This window comes from Corvus hawaiiensis, chromosome 4, assembly GCF_020740725.1.
Source record: "Corvus hawaiiensis isolate bCorHaw1 chromosome 4, bCorHaw1.pri.cur, whole genome shotgun sequence".
In the NCBI taxonomy this organism is placed as follows: domain Eukaryota; kingdom Metazoa; phylum Chordata; class Aves; order Passeriformes; family Corvidae; genus Corvus; species Corvus hawaiiensis.
In genome coordinates, this window is record NC_063216.1 from 26,637,239 (window position 1) to 26,656,285 (window position 19,047).

Below are 19,047 nucleotides of genomic sequence, written 5' to 3' on the forward strand. Positions count from 1 at the left end.
GGGAACCTAACTCACTGCATCAGCATGTAAAGCCTAGCATTGAAATGATTTAGATGCATGTGTGTGTTCTTTATGCACCTGGTATGTTTTCCTACATACCAAACAAAAATCAGTGGGAAGACCTGTCTCTTGTAACCTAATAAATTCTCTGACCTACTGCCTTTATTCCTTTCTCATGGCAGCAGAAATTGATGGCCAGTAGCTTGCATTTTATTAGGACGATTATGACCCTGTTGCTGTCCTGCAGGAGTTATTATCTTCATTGGGCTAGCATTTTGTGATGTTACTTCTCTACAGAAAATGAACCTCAATTCCTATTCTGTTGGGGAAGATGAAACAGGAAAGCCTTATAAATATGATTGCCTGACAAAAGATTTTGGGAATATGAAAACTACAGGCGACATCGAAATGAAAGCCACTTTTGAAATACCAAGTCTTAGTTACTGAACAACTGGAAAACAATGGTATGGCCGACTGAAGATAATCCCCTCTTGATGGAACAATACCCTCTGCTTGCAGGCAGGTCCAAGGGTCAGAGCAGACCCTACTAGCTCAGCAGAAGGGGTCCAAAGAGTAGTTTTTAGAAGTTAAGATGTAACACTCTATGGTAATATAAGAACTCTTATAGGCTGTATGTAAATGCTATAGGATTTGTATCTTGTATTAGATTGGTTAGTGACAATTAGAATATTCAGTACAGAAGATGATTTATTGTATTGTAACCAGGACTTCACCATTCCATTCCATTCCATTCTATTCTCATCACTTCTTCTTCACTCTCATTCCTCTCGCTCTCTCTTACCCGCTGTACTCTCTTGCTCTCTTGGGCCTGCTCAGAGCTGCCAGCTGCAGCTCTAAGCAGTGCCCCTATACCCACGCCCTTTGCAATAAACCGCATGTTCCAAGATCTGACTATAGAGATCTCGTCACTGTGTTCGTCTACGCCCAGTCCAGACTGAACCCCAAAGCTCCTACACTATTCATTCCCTCTTGCTGGGCCTATATATGAATCATCACGGACAGAAATCTTGTAGGAGATGTGCTGTGGACCTATCAGATTGCATAAAAGCTCTGTTCTTCCCCAAAGGATGTCACACAATCTTTTCTAACACCACTTAGAGAAGACCGAAAACTTCAAAACACCAAAAATTGTATCATTTTTACTTTTTCAAAAGATAAATTTAGCTGTAGCTTAGGAAAGGCAAATTACCACTTCTCACACTCTCTGTAGCAGGAGACTGACTGCACAGTCAATGCAAGCGTTAATTCAAAGAAAACCCTCAGGTCCTACCTGTGTTGTAGCCCCTCCCAAGCGCTGGCCAGGGCCGATGGTTCTTCCAAAGGTTGCCCAAATACCAATCACTCTGGTTCTCCACTAAGCCAAGAACTTGCTGCCCTGGAAAATGACCAAATTGCAAGAAGATCATAAGATAAAAGCCAATCAATGGAAAACACACAAGACATCTGGAGAGGGACAACCAGTGGAAAGAGAAGGCAGAAGTTGGGGTGCTGCCTTCCTTCCATGCCTTCCGAAGAAGCTGCTTAGGTAACAAGACAGCAAGCCTGGCACAGCAAATTCAACACGGCTCATTTCTTCCCTTCTTCCCTGGCTAGTCTGAGTAATTAAACACTGTGGGAACCTTTGTCATGCTGACAGAAATATATCACCCAGACAAATCTGAATGCTGCTTGATTTTGGAATACAATGATGGAGAATCCTCCTAGTAAGAATTAAGTGTTGGTAAAATGATCATCTAAAATGAAGATCTGTTCATACTCTGATGGAGATAATATAATTGAAGAACAAGGCTCAGTATAACAAGTTATCCTCTTCCCATGTTCCCCCTACTAGTTTCAGGGGGTTTTTTTCTCAGTCACAAAGGAAACCCGTTTTGCTCAGAAAAATACTGGATTTGAAGAGTTTACCGACATAAGAAAGTTACATCATTTTAGTTTGAGTAATTTAAAAGTCATTTAGGTAAGCCTGTGTAGAATGCTGCATAGAAATTATGACTTCAGTTTTATTTTAGTTCATCTTACATTGATTAGCAGCTGGCTTCAGCTAGAGTAAAATGTATTTTAAATCAAATGCGTCTAGGAGGTTTGCACTGCTTAAAAATCAACCAAAATATGAATGTTTGTATAGATAAGGACTTAATTATGTATCCTAAAATGTGGTGTATAAAATGTAAATAAGAGAAGTGATTATAATGATGCTCTGGTAACAGAGGACAGAGGGAAGGGGAGAACTGCATTTGGATCTAGTCAGAGAAAGGAAAAGGAATGGTGCTTTGAAAGAGGGACATGCTCAGTGAGGGCACTGAGACTGGTACTGAGACTGAGACTGGAAATGATTTTGCAACCTTTTGGGAAAGCAATTAAGCATCATGCTTTGAAGGCTCATTTTCAAATCCCAGCTATGCTCATAAAATTGTGTGTATGGTCACAGCAGTGTACTGAAAGCCTGAAATGATCATTATATGTTGCTTACACAGAACCACAGCTGTATTACTAAAATTTCAGTATGGCCCAAGACAAGGCTGGGCTGAGAACAAGACATGAAGACAGATATGATTAATTCAATTTTCTAATTGGCTTGAAAGGTGATTGCAATACTCTCCTGTGGTATCTGTAATTCAGTGGAATGTCAGTAACCCGAGCGTGTCTCGAATGCTATTTCAAAGACTGTGAGCAGCAGTGATTGGCCAATGCATATAAAAAATAACCCAGAACACTACGAAAGCATTCAAGGAGTGAATGGAAATCAATCTAAAAATAACTGTGAGAGATTACCAAGTCTACTCCACACCACTCCAACATCATCCTCCTCTATCCTAATGACAACATGTCACTCCTCATCAGACCTTATTTTCCACTAATGTCTCTTCTATTCCATTACATATTTATTATACCATACATATAATTTTTCACATTAGACCCCATAAATTGTTTTTTAAGAAGGTGGAAAATCTGGGGGAGAGCAAAAGGATCATATAAAAGACCCATTGGTGCTAATGAAAACTGGTCATACTAACAGAGTGCAATGCACAAGCAAATGAAGGAAATTACAAGCTAGAAGCAAACGTATCCTAAGCACCTCTGTTCGTACAGATGAACCACAGCATCTCTCAACCCGTGAGACACATGGAACACATTGCAGAGTGCATGAGACATCACAAGCCATATACTGTGAGGAAATATAAAAGGGATCTCAACTGGCTGAAAGGAGCCTAAGGCAAAAAGAGGCTGAAGGACACAATTTAAACCAACACTTGTTGACTCCATGCTGGAAGTTTGCCTGTTTATAGCCACTCCCTTATAGCTGCAATAGAATAAATGAAGATAAGAAATGACACTGGCTAGTAAAGGATGAGAAAAAAACCCCCAAACAATAGAAAATGCAGGTGCAGCTGGGCTGGAATGGGTTGGCACAGTTGGTAGGAAGAGAGTGACCCTGCCCATCATCTAATAGCACATTTCACAACTCAGCAGGCCACAGATCCTTTTCAGGATAGTAGAGCTACCATCAAAAGAAATGTTAGAATTTCATTTGCAAGGAGCAGGTACCAAACTTCTTTACCATGGAGCATCAATGTCCTTTCATTATTTTAGCCTCACAAATTTCCCAACATGCTACAGACTATAGCCTTAAAACCAATAGGTAAGAAAAAATAAAAAATCTTAATGCTTGTTAATGGTTTTCCTTTCCCATGTACCAGTCCAAAATCTCAGTTCTAATTACTTACCCCTGAAATACTTATTTCTCAATTATTATTTCTCATGCCAAGATAAACTGGAAAAGGTTCAGGAAATTATGTTTGCATGTATTTACTGCAGCTGTATAATTTCCTTCCACATTTTCCCTTTATTTTTGAAGACACCAGAACAAATCTTGCTTTCACCAGTATTCCCTGAGGTTTGATATGGCACACGGACAAAGGCAGGAATTAACATCATGTAAGCTTTAGGGCTCAGATACATGGATCAGATAATGTGACTTCCTGTGTATCATCTGAGCTGGAATAACTGCCTGTACACGTCCTTTTAGCTTGTCCCAAGCGCACAGTAAAATGTGCGAGCTAACATGCTTTGGTTTGCTTTTGCAATGGCCTGGGAATGTGCACATGTTCATGTACTGTCCTAGGGTAGAGCATTATGCAACTTGTCAGGCTGTTGTAACTCTTACTGGTGCATAAAGGCCTATTAGGCAGATGTGATGGCTTGTCTCCCAAGCCACCTTGGAGTAAATTATGGAGATATGCTTTCCATCTTCTCTAGTTATATTTCTGTTTTCTCTAGGCTGGAATAGTGATGCTGTGTCTGCCAAAGAAGAATATATTTTTATTTCCCTTTACATTGTCTCTGTGATCTTAACTTAAGGCAGAAGTAATCCAGAAACCAGAACTTCAGCCGCATAGGAAATATTAATGTTTCCAAAAATGTTTTAATTCTGAATCAATATAGAAAAAAAAATCAAAAATATTTCCTGAAAGAGGTTCCCCAAATATTTTGATCTGAAGATATCAAAATAACGTCTATAAATGTACAACCATTCTCATGTTAAATAATACAAAACAACATGACACCTAATATAGATGCATAATATATACCCTATAGATTACATTGTTCCATGTATCTCAAAATTCAAACAAAAAAAAATCCTAAGTTTTGTCCTTCCAATTGCAACTGACTAAAAATTCACTCAAAAGCTTTCACTGAGACCTTTAATCAATTTTTTTAAATGAATCAGTGTGAGAGTATTTGTCCACCACGAGCTATTTCCTTTAGTTATTTACTTTTTCTAGTGTATTACAAAGTTACAGACACAAGGCAGTGGCCAAAGGGATGCTTGGTGTCAAGCAGGGACGGTGAACAGCTCCCTGACCATGCACCAGCCCATCCCTCTGCCACCCTTCTGCCTTCCCTGCAAGGTGCTCACAGTTCTGCAGGAACTATCACCAGGTTCACTTCAGCTCTGATCACACCTCAGTCTGAACTCAGGTTTTTTGGGCAGGATAGACTAGAGTGGCCTCCCAGCATGGCCTTCTGGAAACGGCAAGCATAAAAGAGTTATGTGAGCTATCCTTCCAGCGGATGAGAACACGGTGCCTGCCGTAATGGATTTGAACCATTCAGCATCCTGAGCTGCCGGTTTCTTCCTCCTAAGAGTTATTATAATAAAATACCACAACTAACAGCAAAAGCTCTATCATTTTCTGTTCTGGTCCTGCAGTTATGATTAAGTGCACTCCTCTCAGTCTCTGTTACTCCAGGCACAAGTTAGCTTATGAAAATTAAGCTGTCATTCTCACTTCTTCATACATCACCACTAACAGCCAGACAAGAGAAAACAAGGCTATGATTCTGGCATGACCACAGTGAAAAATTACCGGGGAGGCAGAATTACAGCTGGATTGCCGGGAATGGGGCTGAATGCTGCCTGGCTGTGGGATGAGACTTCTCCAGAAGGCAGCTGCAGCAACAGCATTTTGCACAGAACAGCTGCCTGACAGCTCTCGCATGATGAGAAGCTTGGCTGTTGCTGGGAAGAGGTTTCCATGGAAAAACAGATACTTCTGAACCTGACAACTCGATGCCTTCACTTCTGTTTTTACTTCACAGATTTTTGGTGGCTAATGGAGGGGAAAGCATTATCCTGTAACTCAGGCATTGGGGACTTCAGACCTTAGCTCAGCTCCCAGCTGTGATACTGATTTCTTGGCTGACACTGAACAGGTCACAGAACAGCCTCTTGCTCAATTCTCCCTTAATAAAACTTTACCCCTCTTCCACTTTGCCTGTCTCACATATTGCAAACGTAAGTCCTCAGAGTTAACGAGTGTGTGCTACTTTCTACTGAAAGGGTAGGAGCAGCAGCATGTGGCCAGGCTGAAGCTCCATCCAGCACGGAGTTGTCTCCAGCTGCAGGCAGGAGCAGCTGTGCAACACGGAGCACAACAGTGCAGCTGTATGGTGGCACTTCTTAATAGTGGTCCTCTGGATACAGTGACTAATGGCACATGACACATCTAAAGGAGGATCAGCTTTTATTTATGTTGGGTCTAGTATCTGCTGCTTTTGTTTGGTGCCGATCTTGGTGCTTGTGAACAATATTTTCCTATTCTGCCCTAATTTTTTCCCAGTTTTAGAGGATTTCATCTTCCCTACAGTCTACGGTACAAAGGACCTTAACTTCAGCTCTTGCCTTGAAGTATTTTGCTATTAGAAACAATAAAAATAGTAGTAAAAAATTACAGTTATTACAGCTACTTTCAACATCTTTAGTGGAAGCTTTTTTTTTTTTGGCTTTTACATGACTCCACTGCAATTACAGTAAGAGCTATGGACCCACTGCAAACACTTTGTGTGAGTTGCACTTTCTCAGGACATCAGACTGTTTCCAGAAAGGGGAAAATAAAAAGGCATTAAAGGGGAAGGGAGGGCTGGGATGCCACCTTCTGATCGCCCATGGCCAAAGGGTGAGCTGGTATCACAGAAGAGATCTGTTTCAGCACGGTTCTCCTGGTTGTTGGATTTGCAATGGTTTAGTTGTATTTAGTAGAAGGCTTCAAAGTTAAAATGAAGTGCAAAGTATTTCTCAGCCTTTAAAAACATAGTAAGTAAGCAATTTCTATACTGTGGAGACTATTAAAGGAGAACAGAGCAGAACTCTGTCTTGCTACTCCTAACTGCTTTAACAGCCATGGTTTAGATCATTAGGAATTTAATATAGACACGAGTGCTGGAGCTGCAGCCAAACACTGCCAGAGCAATGCATGTCTTCAGTGTAAGCTGAAAGTGAGGAGAAGGACTCAACAAGAATTTAAGACTCAAGCTTGGCAGGATTCAGAACTGCAGCATTCTGTTCCCAAAATGGGACACAGAAATAGAGAATAAAAAACTGACAGAAGGGAAGAAGGGAAAATGTACATATTCTGAATGCTGGAAATATTCTAAATTGGCCAGTACCAAGCCTGATGAACACTGTCAGGACTAGTTGAATCTATACTTTTGCAACGAAGCAGGGTTATTTTCTGCATGACTCAGAGTTAAAATCTTTGATTAATGCCCTTTCCCTCTCTTCTGCTTCTCCTGATTTCTTTTCTTTAGCCTTTAAACACCTGCATAAGACACCCTTCCTTTCTGAAATGTGCGAGGCCACATCCTTAGCTGGTATAAATCAGCATGACTTCAATGAAATTAGTGTACTTAAGCTGACTGATACCAGCTGCACATGTTGCACTTCAGGTTAAGTCTTGCCTGAGTGACTGACCCTTTCTTGATGGCCTTCCTGCCCTGACCATATATCGGTTCATACAAAATATGTGGTTTCTAAAATCTTTCACTTCTCCTGCCACATTTCTCATCCACCTCTTCAGATCACTGTCAAGTTCAAGCTCTTCATTCTCACTATTGCTGCCCTTTGCAATTCTTGCACTGTCTATATCAATTCATGTTTCTTCCTGCTCCCAAGCTCATTCCTCTCTTCTACTGCCATGTCCTCTCTCATTCCTAAAAGAAACTCTGTCTTCTCATGCAAAAAATGCCCTGACTTACCCCTGAAAATTTATTTCAAGCACAAAATCCCTCAGGACTTTCCTCTATAAACATTTTTAGAAATTTTATCATGAACCCAACATAAAATACACACACGAAATCGTGTGTGTGCTCTGTAACACAGTCTGACACCGTCTCATACATCTGTATGGTACAGGATACACTGTGTCCAACAGTACTGAATACTTTAACCTCTACTGTGCACTTATTTCACAGGTGTGCAAACTTGTAACAGATGTATGTTACTTGCATGCACATACTCACATACATACATACATACATGCATCAATATGTACAGATATGTGTGCAAATGCATAGTCTCTGCTGTGATGAACTTCTTTATTACACATAGAAATGCTTCATTTCAGGCAAAAATGCCTCCTGCAAAAGTTAAACTTTTTTGCTTGATATCTCATTTGCATTAAGTACATTGCTGTTTCCCAACAACCATTACTCCTTCTTAGTGGACTAAATACTCATGGAGAGAAACTGCATGGACAGTTGTTAAGGCACAGGTTGGATGAGAAGGAGGCCAAGGAGTAGCTCACTGAAGGTAGAGCAGGACTGTCTCAGGAGAGGAGAGGCTGGCTCCACAGGAGCACCATGTAGATAGTACACTGGTGCCAGGAGAAGAAGAGAGGATACAGACAGTGAACACCTGATAAGAATGGATGGTAAATAAATGAGGCAGAGGTAGATACAATATATGAAGGGCAGAGAAAATCAAGATGAGCCAGGTTGACTCAATGAAAGAAAAGAGCAAGTGAAATGAATAAAGGAAAACTCTGGTAATGCTGAAACAAAGATGTAAAGCAATGGCATCCGCTGACTTCTGGATGTACTCAGAGGTGTGACAAGAGCAAAAGAACTTAAAGCAACTCAGACCAGAGAAGAAGAATAAGTTGGCAAGAATCTATACAGAGAGACACATGACAAGTGTTTTGTATGTGGTAGGAGGGAGGATTCAAAAGGCATACATAAAAGGTGATCGAGAGGATGAAGTGTAAACAACTGGACTGAGAAAGGGTGAAGACCTAAATCTGCTTCATCTTCATAAGGAAAGATGAAAGAATGAAATCAAGAGAAGAAAATACATTGGGTTTCTGCGCATCTTCTAGTGTCCTCCAAGGAGCTTGTTAGAAAAATTAAGAGGACAGTGAGAAGTCCAGCAAACCCCAGTAAAGCTAGTAAATCTATCATTAATGTTTGCAGCACTTTCATCTGCAGAATTTCAGGGAAATGGATTCTCAGCAGCTGAGCACAACAGAGTAAGTGCAGAAAAAACCTTTCATTTTGCAACAAAGCTTTTTGAGGTTTTCTGTGGTCCCTTCCAACCTGACCCATTCTGTGATATGCCCAACTCATCGCCAAGAAATGTGCTCTGGCATGGAGTTTGGAGAAGAATGAAACAGTTGTGCAATTTTAAGCTTGAGCAGAAGAGAGGCCCATAGCAGCTTCATGGGCTGCTGATCCTGTCCTTCCTCACCTCAGTTTTAGGTCACTGTTTATAGTACAGATTGTCCCAGCAGTAGAACTGACATCTAATTAACAGCAATAGGAGACTTCACATGAGCCTTTTCCAGCTGGTAAATATTCTTTTCTACCCAGGCTGCAGGAGGTCAGCAAGATGTATCCACTGCTCTGACTACACACCTAAGTTTTTTATTCACACAAATGGCTTTTTCCTTATCATGGTGTCCTTTTAAATTTTTGATGTATTCAATGTAAAACCCCACTCTCTTGTAAAATCGAAAACTTCTTTCTCTGAAAGCTGCAAAACATCCTTGTGAACAAAGTCAATTCAAATCCACCACTTCTAACATTCAGGCATTGATTTGAGAGAAAGCGTCCAGAGTTTCAGGAACATACAAGGTATTAAAACCACTACTTGAATTTGGGCTATGAAGGAATAAGTGATCACTGAACAAAAAATGCTTTCTTTTTTTTGCTGCCAAAGATAATAAAATAAAACTGTGAAGAGCAGGAAAGTAACTATCCATGCACTATGACTCTGCCTGTTTTAAGTGCATCAATTTCATAAAGAGGATAAGGTCCTGATATGCACACTTTTGTTGGCACAAAGCCCATCTGTGAATCGTGTCTCAGTCATGGGGAGCCAAGCAGCAGGATGCAGTGTGTGATCAGTAAGGCTCTGATGTGATGCCTTTCAGTAGTAGCACTTCATTAAGGAGAACTTACAGCAGGAGAAACTGAGGCTCATGGTGATGGAGTGACACTTCCACGGTCACTGGGGAGGTGAGTGGTGATCTAGGAACAGGTGCCAGGACTTGTGAGACCCAGAGCACTGATTTTAGATACCGAAGACTGTCCCTAATGATAGCCTAGTGCCTAAGCTGTCACTGCCAGTAATCACTCAGAAATTCCCACTCACCTCGCCTTCGAGCAGCTGTCAGCTCACTGGGTCCACTGACGGCTGAGTTTTTCCTTGCCACATCTCTGAATGCTATGTTCTGCCCTGACATAGATTTACTTTGGGTACATCCCTTGGGATTCCAGGCATGTCTCATCATTTCCCTCTTGATTTCAGGCAGCTGCATTTTGCAGATGTTAACTGAACGATCTTAACTCATATTTGCACCAGGTAACAGAGGCTAGAAGTTGGCTGTTTGTCCCTCATTTTCACCCTATCACTGCATCACTACACTTCATCAGGTTTCAGTGATTGTTGCCTGAGGTTTCTGGAACAGTAAACTTCTTTACTAGCAAGGAATTAGAGAAAGAGAGTAAGGGCTTCCTAATAGTCCAAAGACTGCTCAAAGAAACTGTACGCAGCTTCCTACTTCATTTCCTTTTGGGCAGTTATCATGCATAAACAGCAAGATATTAAACCCCCTTTCTTTTTATTTAAAAGGAACAATCTTTTAAATTGATTGACATACCAGGAATGTTTGTAAGCAAGAAATCAGTGTATGTATCACAAGTACTTTCCCTGAGAATCAGAGAAATCCCCAAATGTAGAAGCAGAGGTGGCACCCCCCTTCACCTCCCCCCAGATGAACAAAATGAAAAGGACTGGTTTTCTGGTAACAATTAAAAAAAATCAAAAAAAATCAGGGAAAAAAACCTCACTTATAGAAAAGGGCTGTAGTCATCCACTTAATGTGAAAAAGGTTGCCAAGTTATGGTATGTGTTGTTGAAATCCAACTATGTTGACATTATTTTTCCCCTCTGTTGGGTTCAGTTCTGTTAAAAAAATAAATAAGCTTTGCATTTCCCTTTGGCTATGTGGCTTTACCAGCCTCTGCAAATTTTTCCATATGAAAGTTCAGGAGTTGTCTCTTCAGTAGACACATACTGCAGTAAGATGATGCTACCTGCCTAGCACTTCTTGCCAATGCTATTAAGGGCACTTACTACAGTGACAATTGGTTTGTGTAAACAGCTCACTTTATCCTTTTAATTATGGACTTCAAGACAGGTTAGCTGCTAAGAATTATTTATGCATCAGGAGTATCAGACAGCAAGATGACACAGCAAATATTTGTTCACACCTAACGATTAAGCACAATTAAACCTGTATCAGGAAATAGGACAGAGCTCTGATACCAAACAACAACCTGCTGCTTTGCATCTTGAGCCTACAGAATAATAGATGCTTCTGCCTGATACTACAAAACAGTGGCTGTATCAGATATCTCATGCTTTAGTGATGAGCTCAAGAGTCTTGGGATCTGTTCCTCGTTCTTATGTTGACTGGCTGTGCAATCACAGATGGGTCACCTCTTCAGTGAGCTGCAGCCTCGCTAAATAGGGCATGATTCTGCACTCAGGCAGTGGAGAAGAAGAAAGGAACAACTTGGAAAACAGAATAGAAGTGTTGCAAGTTATTTTCTCAGCAAGAGATGGAGCACTGCAAATACCTAATAAATGTGCAGAGAACTGGTCTTAAATTTGAAAACAACCATCTTTTCTCTATACCCTTCTCTGTCTTTCAACCTGGAGACATCTGGATTTAAAGGGCAAAGTGGTTGAGATGTTCTTTTGCTGAAAATGTGTCTACTTGTGAACTCAACTTGAAATCATACATTGCATTGACTCAGTTTTGCCAGCATGTCCAATACTACAGAGTCACAACAGGCACAAAAAATAAATTACGTAGCCACCTTGAGCTCAAGTTGAGCTCAGTACCTTCAGCTCCAAGAATAAATCATACAGGATGTCTTGTAGATTGCTAGCAAGCATTAGTTAGTTTCCTTAATTAGTTTACTTTCTTAGTTTACCGCTGTTTGCTACACATATGACACGTTTTGCTAGTGTGACAACGAAGCAGTTAACATTCCTGACGCAAAATCCAGTAAGGCTTGGAAAAAGCAATAAACCCCCCCACTCTCCAGTCTTTTGCAGATCAGTCTTTGTGGACAGTTCCAGAGGTTTTAGGTTGTTAACACAAGTCCATCTCAGCACTGACATTTCCCTTTTGTTCCTGTTTATTGGCTTAGTACTGAGTGATTCCTGCTGTTCTGAAGAATTTCCAAGCAAAGAAGAAGAAGGCTGTCTCAACTGAGTAAAGGCATAAAAACAAGTGTTACAAAAATCTGCTTAAGTTCCCTCTCCCCCTCTGTTGTTTAATTATTTAGTTAGTGCAGGTCTGGCTTTAATTACAATAAACAGATGAAAAATGTGAGGCCAAGAGTACACAGAAAATAGAGAAGTTTATCACACAGCCCTGAGTCAGAGAGTCTTTAAAGTGTTGCAAAAGAGTTGAAGTCCAAAGGCAAAAAGGTGAGAGATATGCAGAAGGCACCAGTTTCATTAAGCAGATCTGTTGATGATAACAGGATGAAAGGGCAAGACTTGCTGTCCACTGAAACACAACATGTCCCATAATGTATTCTGCACATCATATCGTTCAAGCCTCTAAGATTTCATTCATTGATTTTATTGTCAGATGGAAAGGCGCTTGTTCCAAGTGGCATTTCGTGAGACAGATGGGGAGAGACCCAGAGTTCATCACTGGGAGTTTGCTCACTGGATAATGCTGACATTATACGGTAAAAAGCAAAGAGAGGGCAGAAATCTACTGGTCCTAATGTTCAGGAAAGTCTTTTTGGTTCTCCTCCTGGAAGCTGAAGGGCTTTGCACCTGGTCAGACTGCAGACTGCCTCGCATGTCATTCGCATCTATGAAAAAGCATCACCTCAATTTCTCACACAGGCCCTCCCTCCCTCTTCTGGCTGTGTGCTCCTTCCCCTACATTAGTATGTAAAATATCACACTAGCACCCCAGAAACCCCACAGACGCATCCCCTGTAATGAGGTCAACTCGTGTGGACCTTCTAAAAGGTTATGTGCAGGAGAGGCAAGATGTAAAATGGATTTAGGCTGAAAATAGCTAGCATTTGCTGGGCTTTAGTAAAACAACAGCATCTGTAGGCAGGAACAACAGCAGAACTTAAAATGCCTGAATGGTTAAAACAAGGTGCCTATCAGCAGCTTGGAAAAGCTTTTGTGAACTGCTTTATTAGCTATGTACAGGAACTCCACCTAGATTTAAATTCAAACAGCAGTGTCCCTTTATTAATCTGAGCCTAATTTTACCGCTTTTTTTAAAGTGATTTTTATAGCAAGGTTTAGCACACAAGCTTTGATTCAAAAATACTAAAGAATCAAAATGATCAGCTCAAATATTGAAAAACCTTCATATTTCCACAGTAAAATGAGAGAGAGGCATGAAAATATTAAGAATTCTGAGGACATCGAGAAGCAGGAAGCCAAGTGTGCAATTGCTGCAGGAAAGCATGCAAAGGGCAGGAAATTCTGGTATCCGCTAATCCCCTTAATCCCTACTAATGCGTGAAGTGTAAGCAACGTCTGTTTTATGAAGTATTAAAATGCTGTTATGAATCTTGAATCTATCTTGCATCTCAATGAATTTTGTAATCAAAAGGGTAAAAACAGCAAGTCAAATATCAGTAAATTTCTATTTACTTGTTTTCCTCTTCACCTGTCTAAGGACAAGATGGAAAACAAAATTAAAACTGAAATCTGTAAAATGGATTTGGCTAACTCACTCCGTCATAACCACAGATGTTAGACAGCACACTGTACCTGCTCTTAAAAAAGGGAATAAATGCATGAGATAAGTACAATAAAATTATTTACAGCCTATCTTCTGTGTTAAAGAAGAAATAAATTACAAAACAAAGGGCTTCCCTCTCTGACTTCCTTGGGTAGGAAAAAACGAAGTCCCTTACTCATCAGGTAATCACATGACAGACCAGACCTTTTATTGGCTCATAGTTCCATGCAGTAGAAACTGATGTCACCTTTTGTCAGTCATGCTGCATAGCCATTAAGCACCATAATAAATACAAATTGCAATAGAAACATAATTAATACTTTAGCAAATGAAAAATGGATTGCCTTTCAAGTACTAAAAACCAGCAAGGAGTTAATATATGCATTTGCAGATTAGAAAGGCAATAAACGAAAAAGAGAATGATAGAGTGATATACAAGACAATTTTGGCTGCATATTGGGAAGATCAGTAAGACACAGTTAAATGTAGTGATGAAATCTTTACTTCCATTGGATTTAACACTGTGAGAATTAATTCAGACCTCAGTCACATAAATGCTGCAGAAGGAAGCACACTAATTTGAGAAATTACCACCCCACAGCAGGAGTTACTGCCCACCCAGTTCATCTCAGTGTCCAGCCACCTGGGTTAGCTGCAGCCCTCTTCACTGCTCCTCTACAACGGCTGTATGGAGAGTGAGAGGGACAGTAAGTCCCCATAAGCCTGTTAATATAGCTCATGGAAAAGTACTGAAGAGATTATAGCAATAATTTCTTAAATCACTCCAAACAAAATTGTCAGGACATCAGTTCATGGCTCCAAAAGCATCCAGTAAATGAGACGTTTACAGATAATCTGTTCTAATCTCTAAAAAAGGTAAATCCTTTGGTAGCACTGAGGACAGATTTGTGCAAGTCTCCCTTCAGTATCTCACTTCAGCTTCCACCTCTGCCCTTTTAGAAGGCAAAACTGATCTTCCTTCTCCATGATTCCTTCCTGGAAGTAAACAAACATTGTACTCTCTTACAAAATCCAATTGTGTAGTCCCACACAGACCTGCCTAGGATTTACTCTTCACAAACAAGAGATAATGTAGGTGGTTCTGAATAACTCTTGCAATATCATCTGTGCACAAATGTATTCTAATTAACTCTTATTTTAATCCATCCACATTCAGTCACCTTCTATTACAGTGTTGTAAGTGACCCCCTGGGGCATTTCTTAACTCCCAACTTCATTAGCACTACTTTTAGCTTGGACCTACACTTGATTCCTATCACACCCTAAGCGTTTTCAGAAATGAACTTCTTGACAAAACTGTTTTCTGTCTAATTTGTGACATTTCCTCTCCGAGTTCAATGCTGTAAGATAGGGATAGTCAGCTGTACTTTGTAAACTGGAATAAGAAATAGAGGGATCATTTTCAGTGGTACTTACATACAAAGCAACAAAAAAGAGCAGAACACAAGACCCCCTCTGTAACATGTGAAATGCTAGTTTCTGTCCTTCTGGAGTAAGATGTGACCTTCTGACTGAATTTGAACCTCTTATTTTGTCACTTAGCCTCTGTCCATTAATTGCATGAGGAAACAAACTCCAAGGCATAGATAGATCAGATTCTGGGACAACGTTCCATTTTTTATCACCACATGAAGAGCAACTCAACTCCTGTCTTTCCATGAAAGGAAAATAAACAAATTCCCATTTAAGCTTACAAGATCAATGCTGCAAGGAAGTGAATTGTGTGAGTATGTCTGCAATAAAAGAAAGAAATATTTATGTGAGATGTGATTTAAGACACAAAGGCATTAAAAAGAGATCATTATCTGTTTTGGAAGTGGAGAAAAGACCTTACATATATCATTATCAGATTCTGATCAGCTCTAGAAACTGAAAAGTGCTAATGTTATTTCATTTCCCAACAGATGGGAAGGTTCACCCCTCAGAAAGACTGAATGAGGGCTGACTCAAGAACAATAATAAATTATTAATTTGAAGGATTTTTTCCCTCCTCTTTTCTTCCAAGTCCTCTAAGCTAATTTTGTAGCTAATGCAAGGACAGATCTGAGGGAGTAATTATCAAGCAGGTACAACAGGATTAAGTAAACGCTCTATGACAAGACAATGCTGAACTTCTTGCACTGAACCACTACATAAATTATTTGTGGCCAGGATTAAAGTATTTAATTAAATCATCTTTGTGTAGATGAAACATGAAAATCATTTTTTAAATTGCTGCAAGAGAGAAAAACACTTCCCTTCATTTGCTTCTTACAATCTATTGAGTTTGTAGTTCAAAAAAAAAAAAAACATCAAAACAGCAGTGACTCACTGGCAAGAGCATTAGGATAAATCGAACTACCTTGAAATTATCTCCTTGCATACTTTTCTCCTCCAGCCAAGATGACTGTAATGTTAGGCAAATGCAGTACTGGAAAAAGGACAGCTTCCAGACCAGAAAGGTAGTGTCCCTCCATGATATGAGAGGTTTACACACAGGAATTCTTCTTAAAGTAAAGCTGACAGTCACTTCAATGAGCTCTTATTCAACATTAGCATTCTGCTAGACGACTCTGAGGGAGAAAAGGGATTGTCATGTTTCTGTTTTACAAAAACAGCAATGGGAAGTAAGGAAACCTTGTTACTTAAGAGTAAGTGTGTGTAGAACAAAGGATTTTTTGACCCCTGAGAACAAGGGGAAAACCCATCAAATTTAAAACATAGCTCTTCTTCCTGAGATTTATTTTCTACAGTACCAGAAGCTAGAACCAACACTGCAGAGTTGCTCGGTTAAGGTCAGTAGGTCCAAAATACTCTCTGCCCCTCATTGCCCACACCAGCAATTTTGAGACACAGCTAACCTAGGAGAGGAGAACTGAGAGACAAGTACCTGGAGTTCTTAGGGACTGCACTGAAGAACATCTGAGGCAATGGCTGAGCTGGGGCAGAGAGAAATTTTAATGTTTACATGAAAATGTTTTTTAAAGTGACATTTAGCAAACTGTTTTGAGAAATGAACATCTGAACGTGGTTTGACTTCATTTGGCTGCAGAATTGAATGGAATAATCTACTGGTGGATAAAATGCAAGGATTTGGACTTAATTCTCTAGCCACTGTCAACTAGGATGGAATGGCTTCAAGCTATTTCTTTTTATTTGGACTAGTATCTTGGCTGGAAGAAAGCCCAGTGGGGAAGAACTGTGTTGGTTATTAATGCAAATCCTTACTATCTCCCTTCAGAAGAGAAAGGTATTGTCATTTTTCATACTGGATGTCTACTTCTTATTGCAGAAAGCAAATCAATCCTCTTTTTTTTTTTTCCTTTTAATTGCAAGCCATAACAAAAAAGTAGAAAAAAATAATCATTTGTACAAAACCATTACAGATGCATCAAAGAAAAAAGTACTGTGAATTGATTTTTAGGTCTAACAAACCTTGTCAAAATCTCTTCAAATGACAACTAAGATGAAAAATCTACCTCCAGCTAAACTTTATTATTCCCTCTGCTGCATGGATGCTAAAACAAATAATTTTCCAAAGGGAAAAAGAAGGGAAGTTACATAAAGCAAATATTATAAATTTTTATTATGATTTCTTTTCAGCTCTACTGTTGAAGAAACAGCCCATGGATTCTTTGCTCTCAAAACCAGCAAAACCAGTTAACAAATGTTCTATGTGAATAGTTATTAAATGAAGAGTCTATGTGAATATATGTGCAATAAAAACCAAGCCCTAACATTCAGTAATTTCCGTGAGTTTTTGCTCACATAACTATACACACACACGTGCATGTGTGGCAGAAACTAGATCAACTCTGCTAAACAATGTAACAAAAAAGGAGTCTCTTTAAATAATTCTAATAATTTCTGGATATACTCTCTTAGTAAGTCACTGTGAACGAGAGAGAAACTAACACTATAAATATACCTGTAACAATAACATGTACTGGGGGGGGGAAATATGGAAACAAGCATACGAAACTGCTAATGGAAATGAATTCTACCTAAGAATTACAGAGTGGAGGTCTCTAGTAAGCTCCAAGGTGTATGATACTGCACGTATTAAGATGTTTCCACAGTATAATCCAAAAGTGATTTAAATACTTACAGCAGCTTTCATAAGAAGTTTGATGTATTTCTTCTGGACCACTTAACAATCATGAGCTGCTGCCTAATTTCCTTTCCCATCATTACATACTGTCAGTAAATGCATGTGTGTTAAATTTAATTTTTCTCCTTTGTAATTAGTCTTGGTCTACCTGCCTGACATATTAACTGATTCTACAATCTCACATTTGTGACATCAAATGATGTCCATGGTGACAGATTGAGATGCATTCCTGAATAAGAGTGGTAAGTGGGTCATATTTGACTGAGAAGGGGAGAAAAATTCCATCCCCCCTTTATATATGTTTGCTTTGATTAGGCTGATCAGTAACTACAGAAAGACACGACTGTGGTACAGTTCATCTGCTGGGGAGCTGATAACCACAGAGGCTTGTGAGAAAGTTTTTAAGGTTATTGTAGGTGATGGAGACTTTAAGAATATGTCAATCACTTTTTGAAGATTAACTAATTTGATTCGTAACTTCAGACTTAGTTCAGTACATAACTTAGTTCATTGATTTTTAAAATTTTTTTAGTGGGCTGTTCTGAAGAATATGCCACTTTACAGCCATGTTGCAATAGCTTTGAACATTAAGTTCAATCTAGACTTGACGCTGGAAAATCTCTGGTCCCTGTCCCTTTGCACAAGGAATTTACTCTCTTCTCAGATTTATTTCCATTTATCAGCTTCAATTTGTACTGTAGACCATACTTGAGCAATGAAACTGTATCTCACATCTCTGGATCTGGATTAAAATTTGATGTGTTCTGCTGCACGGGCACGTGTGTCCTTGGATAATATCTGTCAAGGCTGCTCCAGTGAACACCAGTACCGTCAAGCCCCTGAAACTTTCCAGCACTTCTGGCTTTGAAGGGCAACTAAATAAACTACACTTAACAGGGTGGTCTTATATGCCAGCAATAGCACCTGCTGTGATTCCTGATAAAGGGGATTCAGTGGTGTGAGTCTGTGTGACAGGGAATGAAGACCCTCCATTTACACAAATTGACATGAAGGAGTAAATATTCAGACGCAGCAAGCAGGTATGACTCCTTTTATCTCAAATGGAGCCATTCCAACTTGTAGCAGGTTAGAATTTGGTTCACTGAATTTATACTACAGAAAAATGAAGTGTTTTTCATGTATTTTCTGGGTTTTATATATTTTCTCATAAAAACACCGGCTGTTGGCTTTGCTGCTGATTAGCAACCTCCCACTTTCCCATTCCGGGCAAGTTGGTGAGGAAAGCTGTCAGACCAAGAACAGAATTGCTGGCAAGGCACCCTCTGGCCAAGGCACGCTCCATGGAGCACACGCCGTGTAGGAGAGGCTTTGCCATTT

At 39.8% G+C, this 19,047-nt stretch overlaps 1 protein-coding gene across 4 annotated transcripts in view; it reads right to left on the bottom strand.

The window, feature by feature from the left end:
• The window catches only part of LARGE1 (LARGE xylosyl- and glucuronyltransferase 1), a 272,337-nt gene that overhangs the window by 61,250 nt on the left and 192,040 nt on the right, over nucleotides 1-19,047 (bottom strand). For all 4 annotated transcript variants that reach the window (XM_048300960.1, XM_048300959.1, XM_048300962.1 and 1 more), the window contains one exon: nucleotides 1,292-1,396. In XM_048300960.1, coding sequence (XP_048156917.1) covers nucleotides 1,292-1,396 — 105 coding nt within the window. The remainder of the gene's footprint in view (nucleotides 1-1,291; nucleotides 1,397-19,047) is intronic.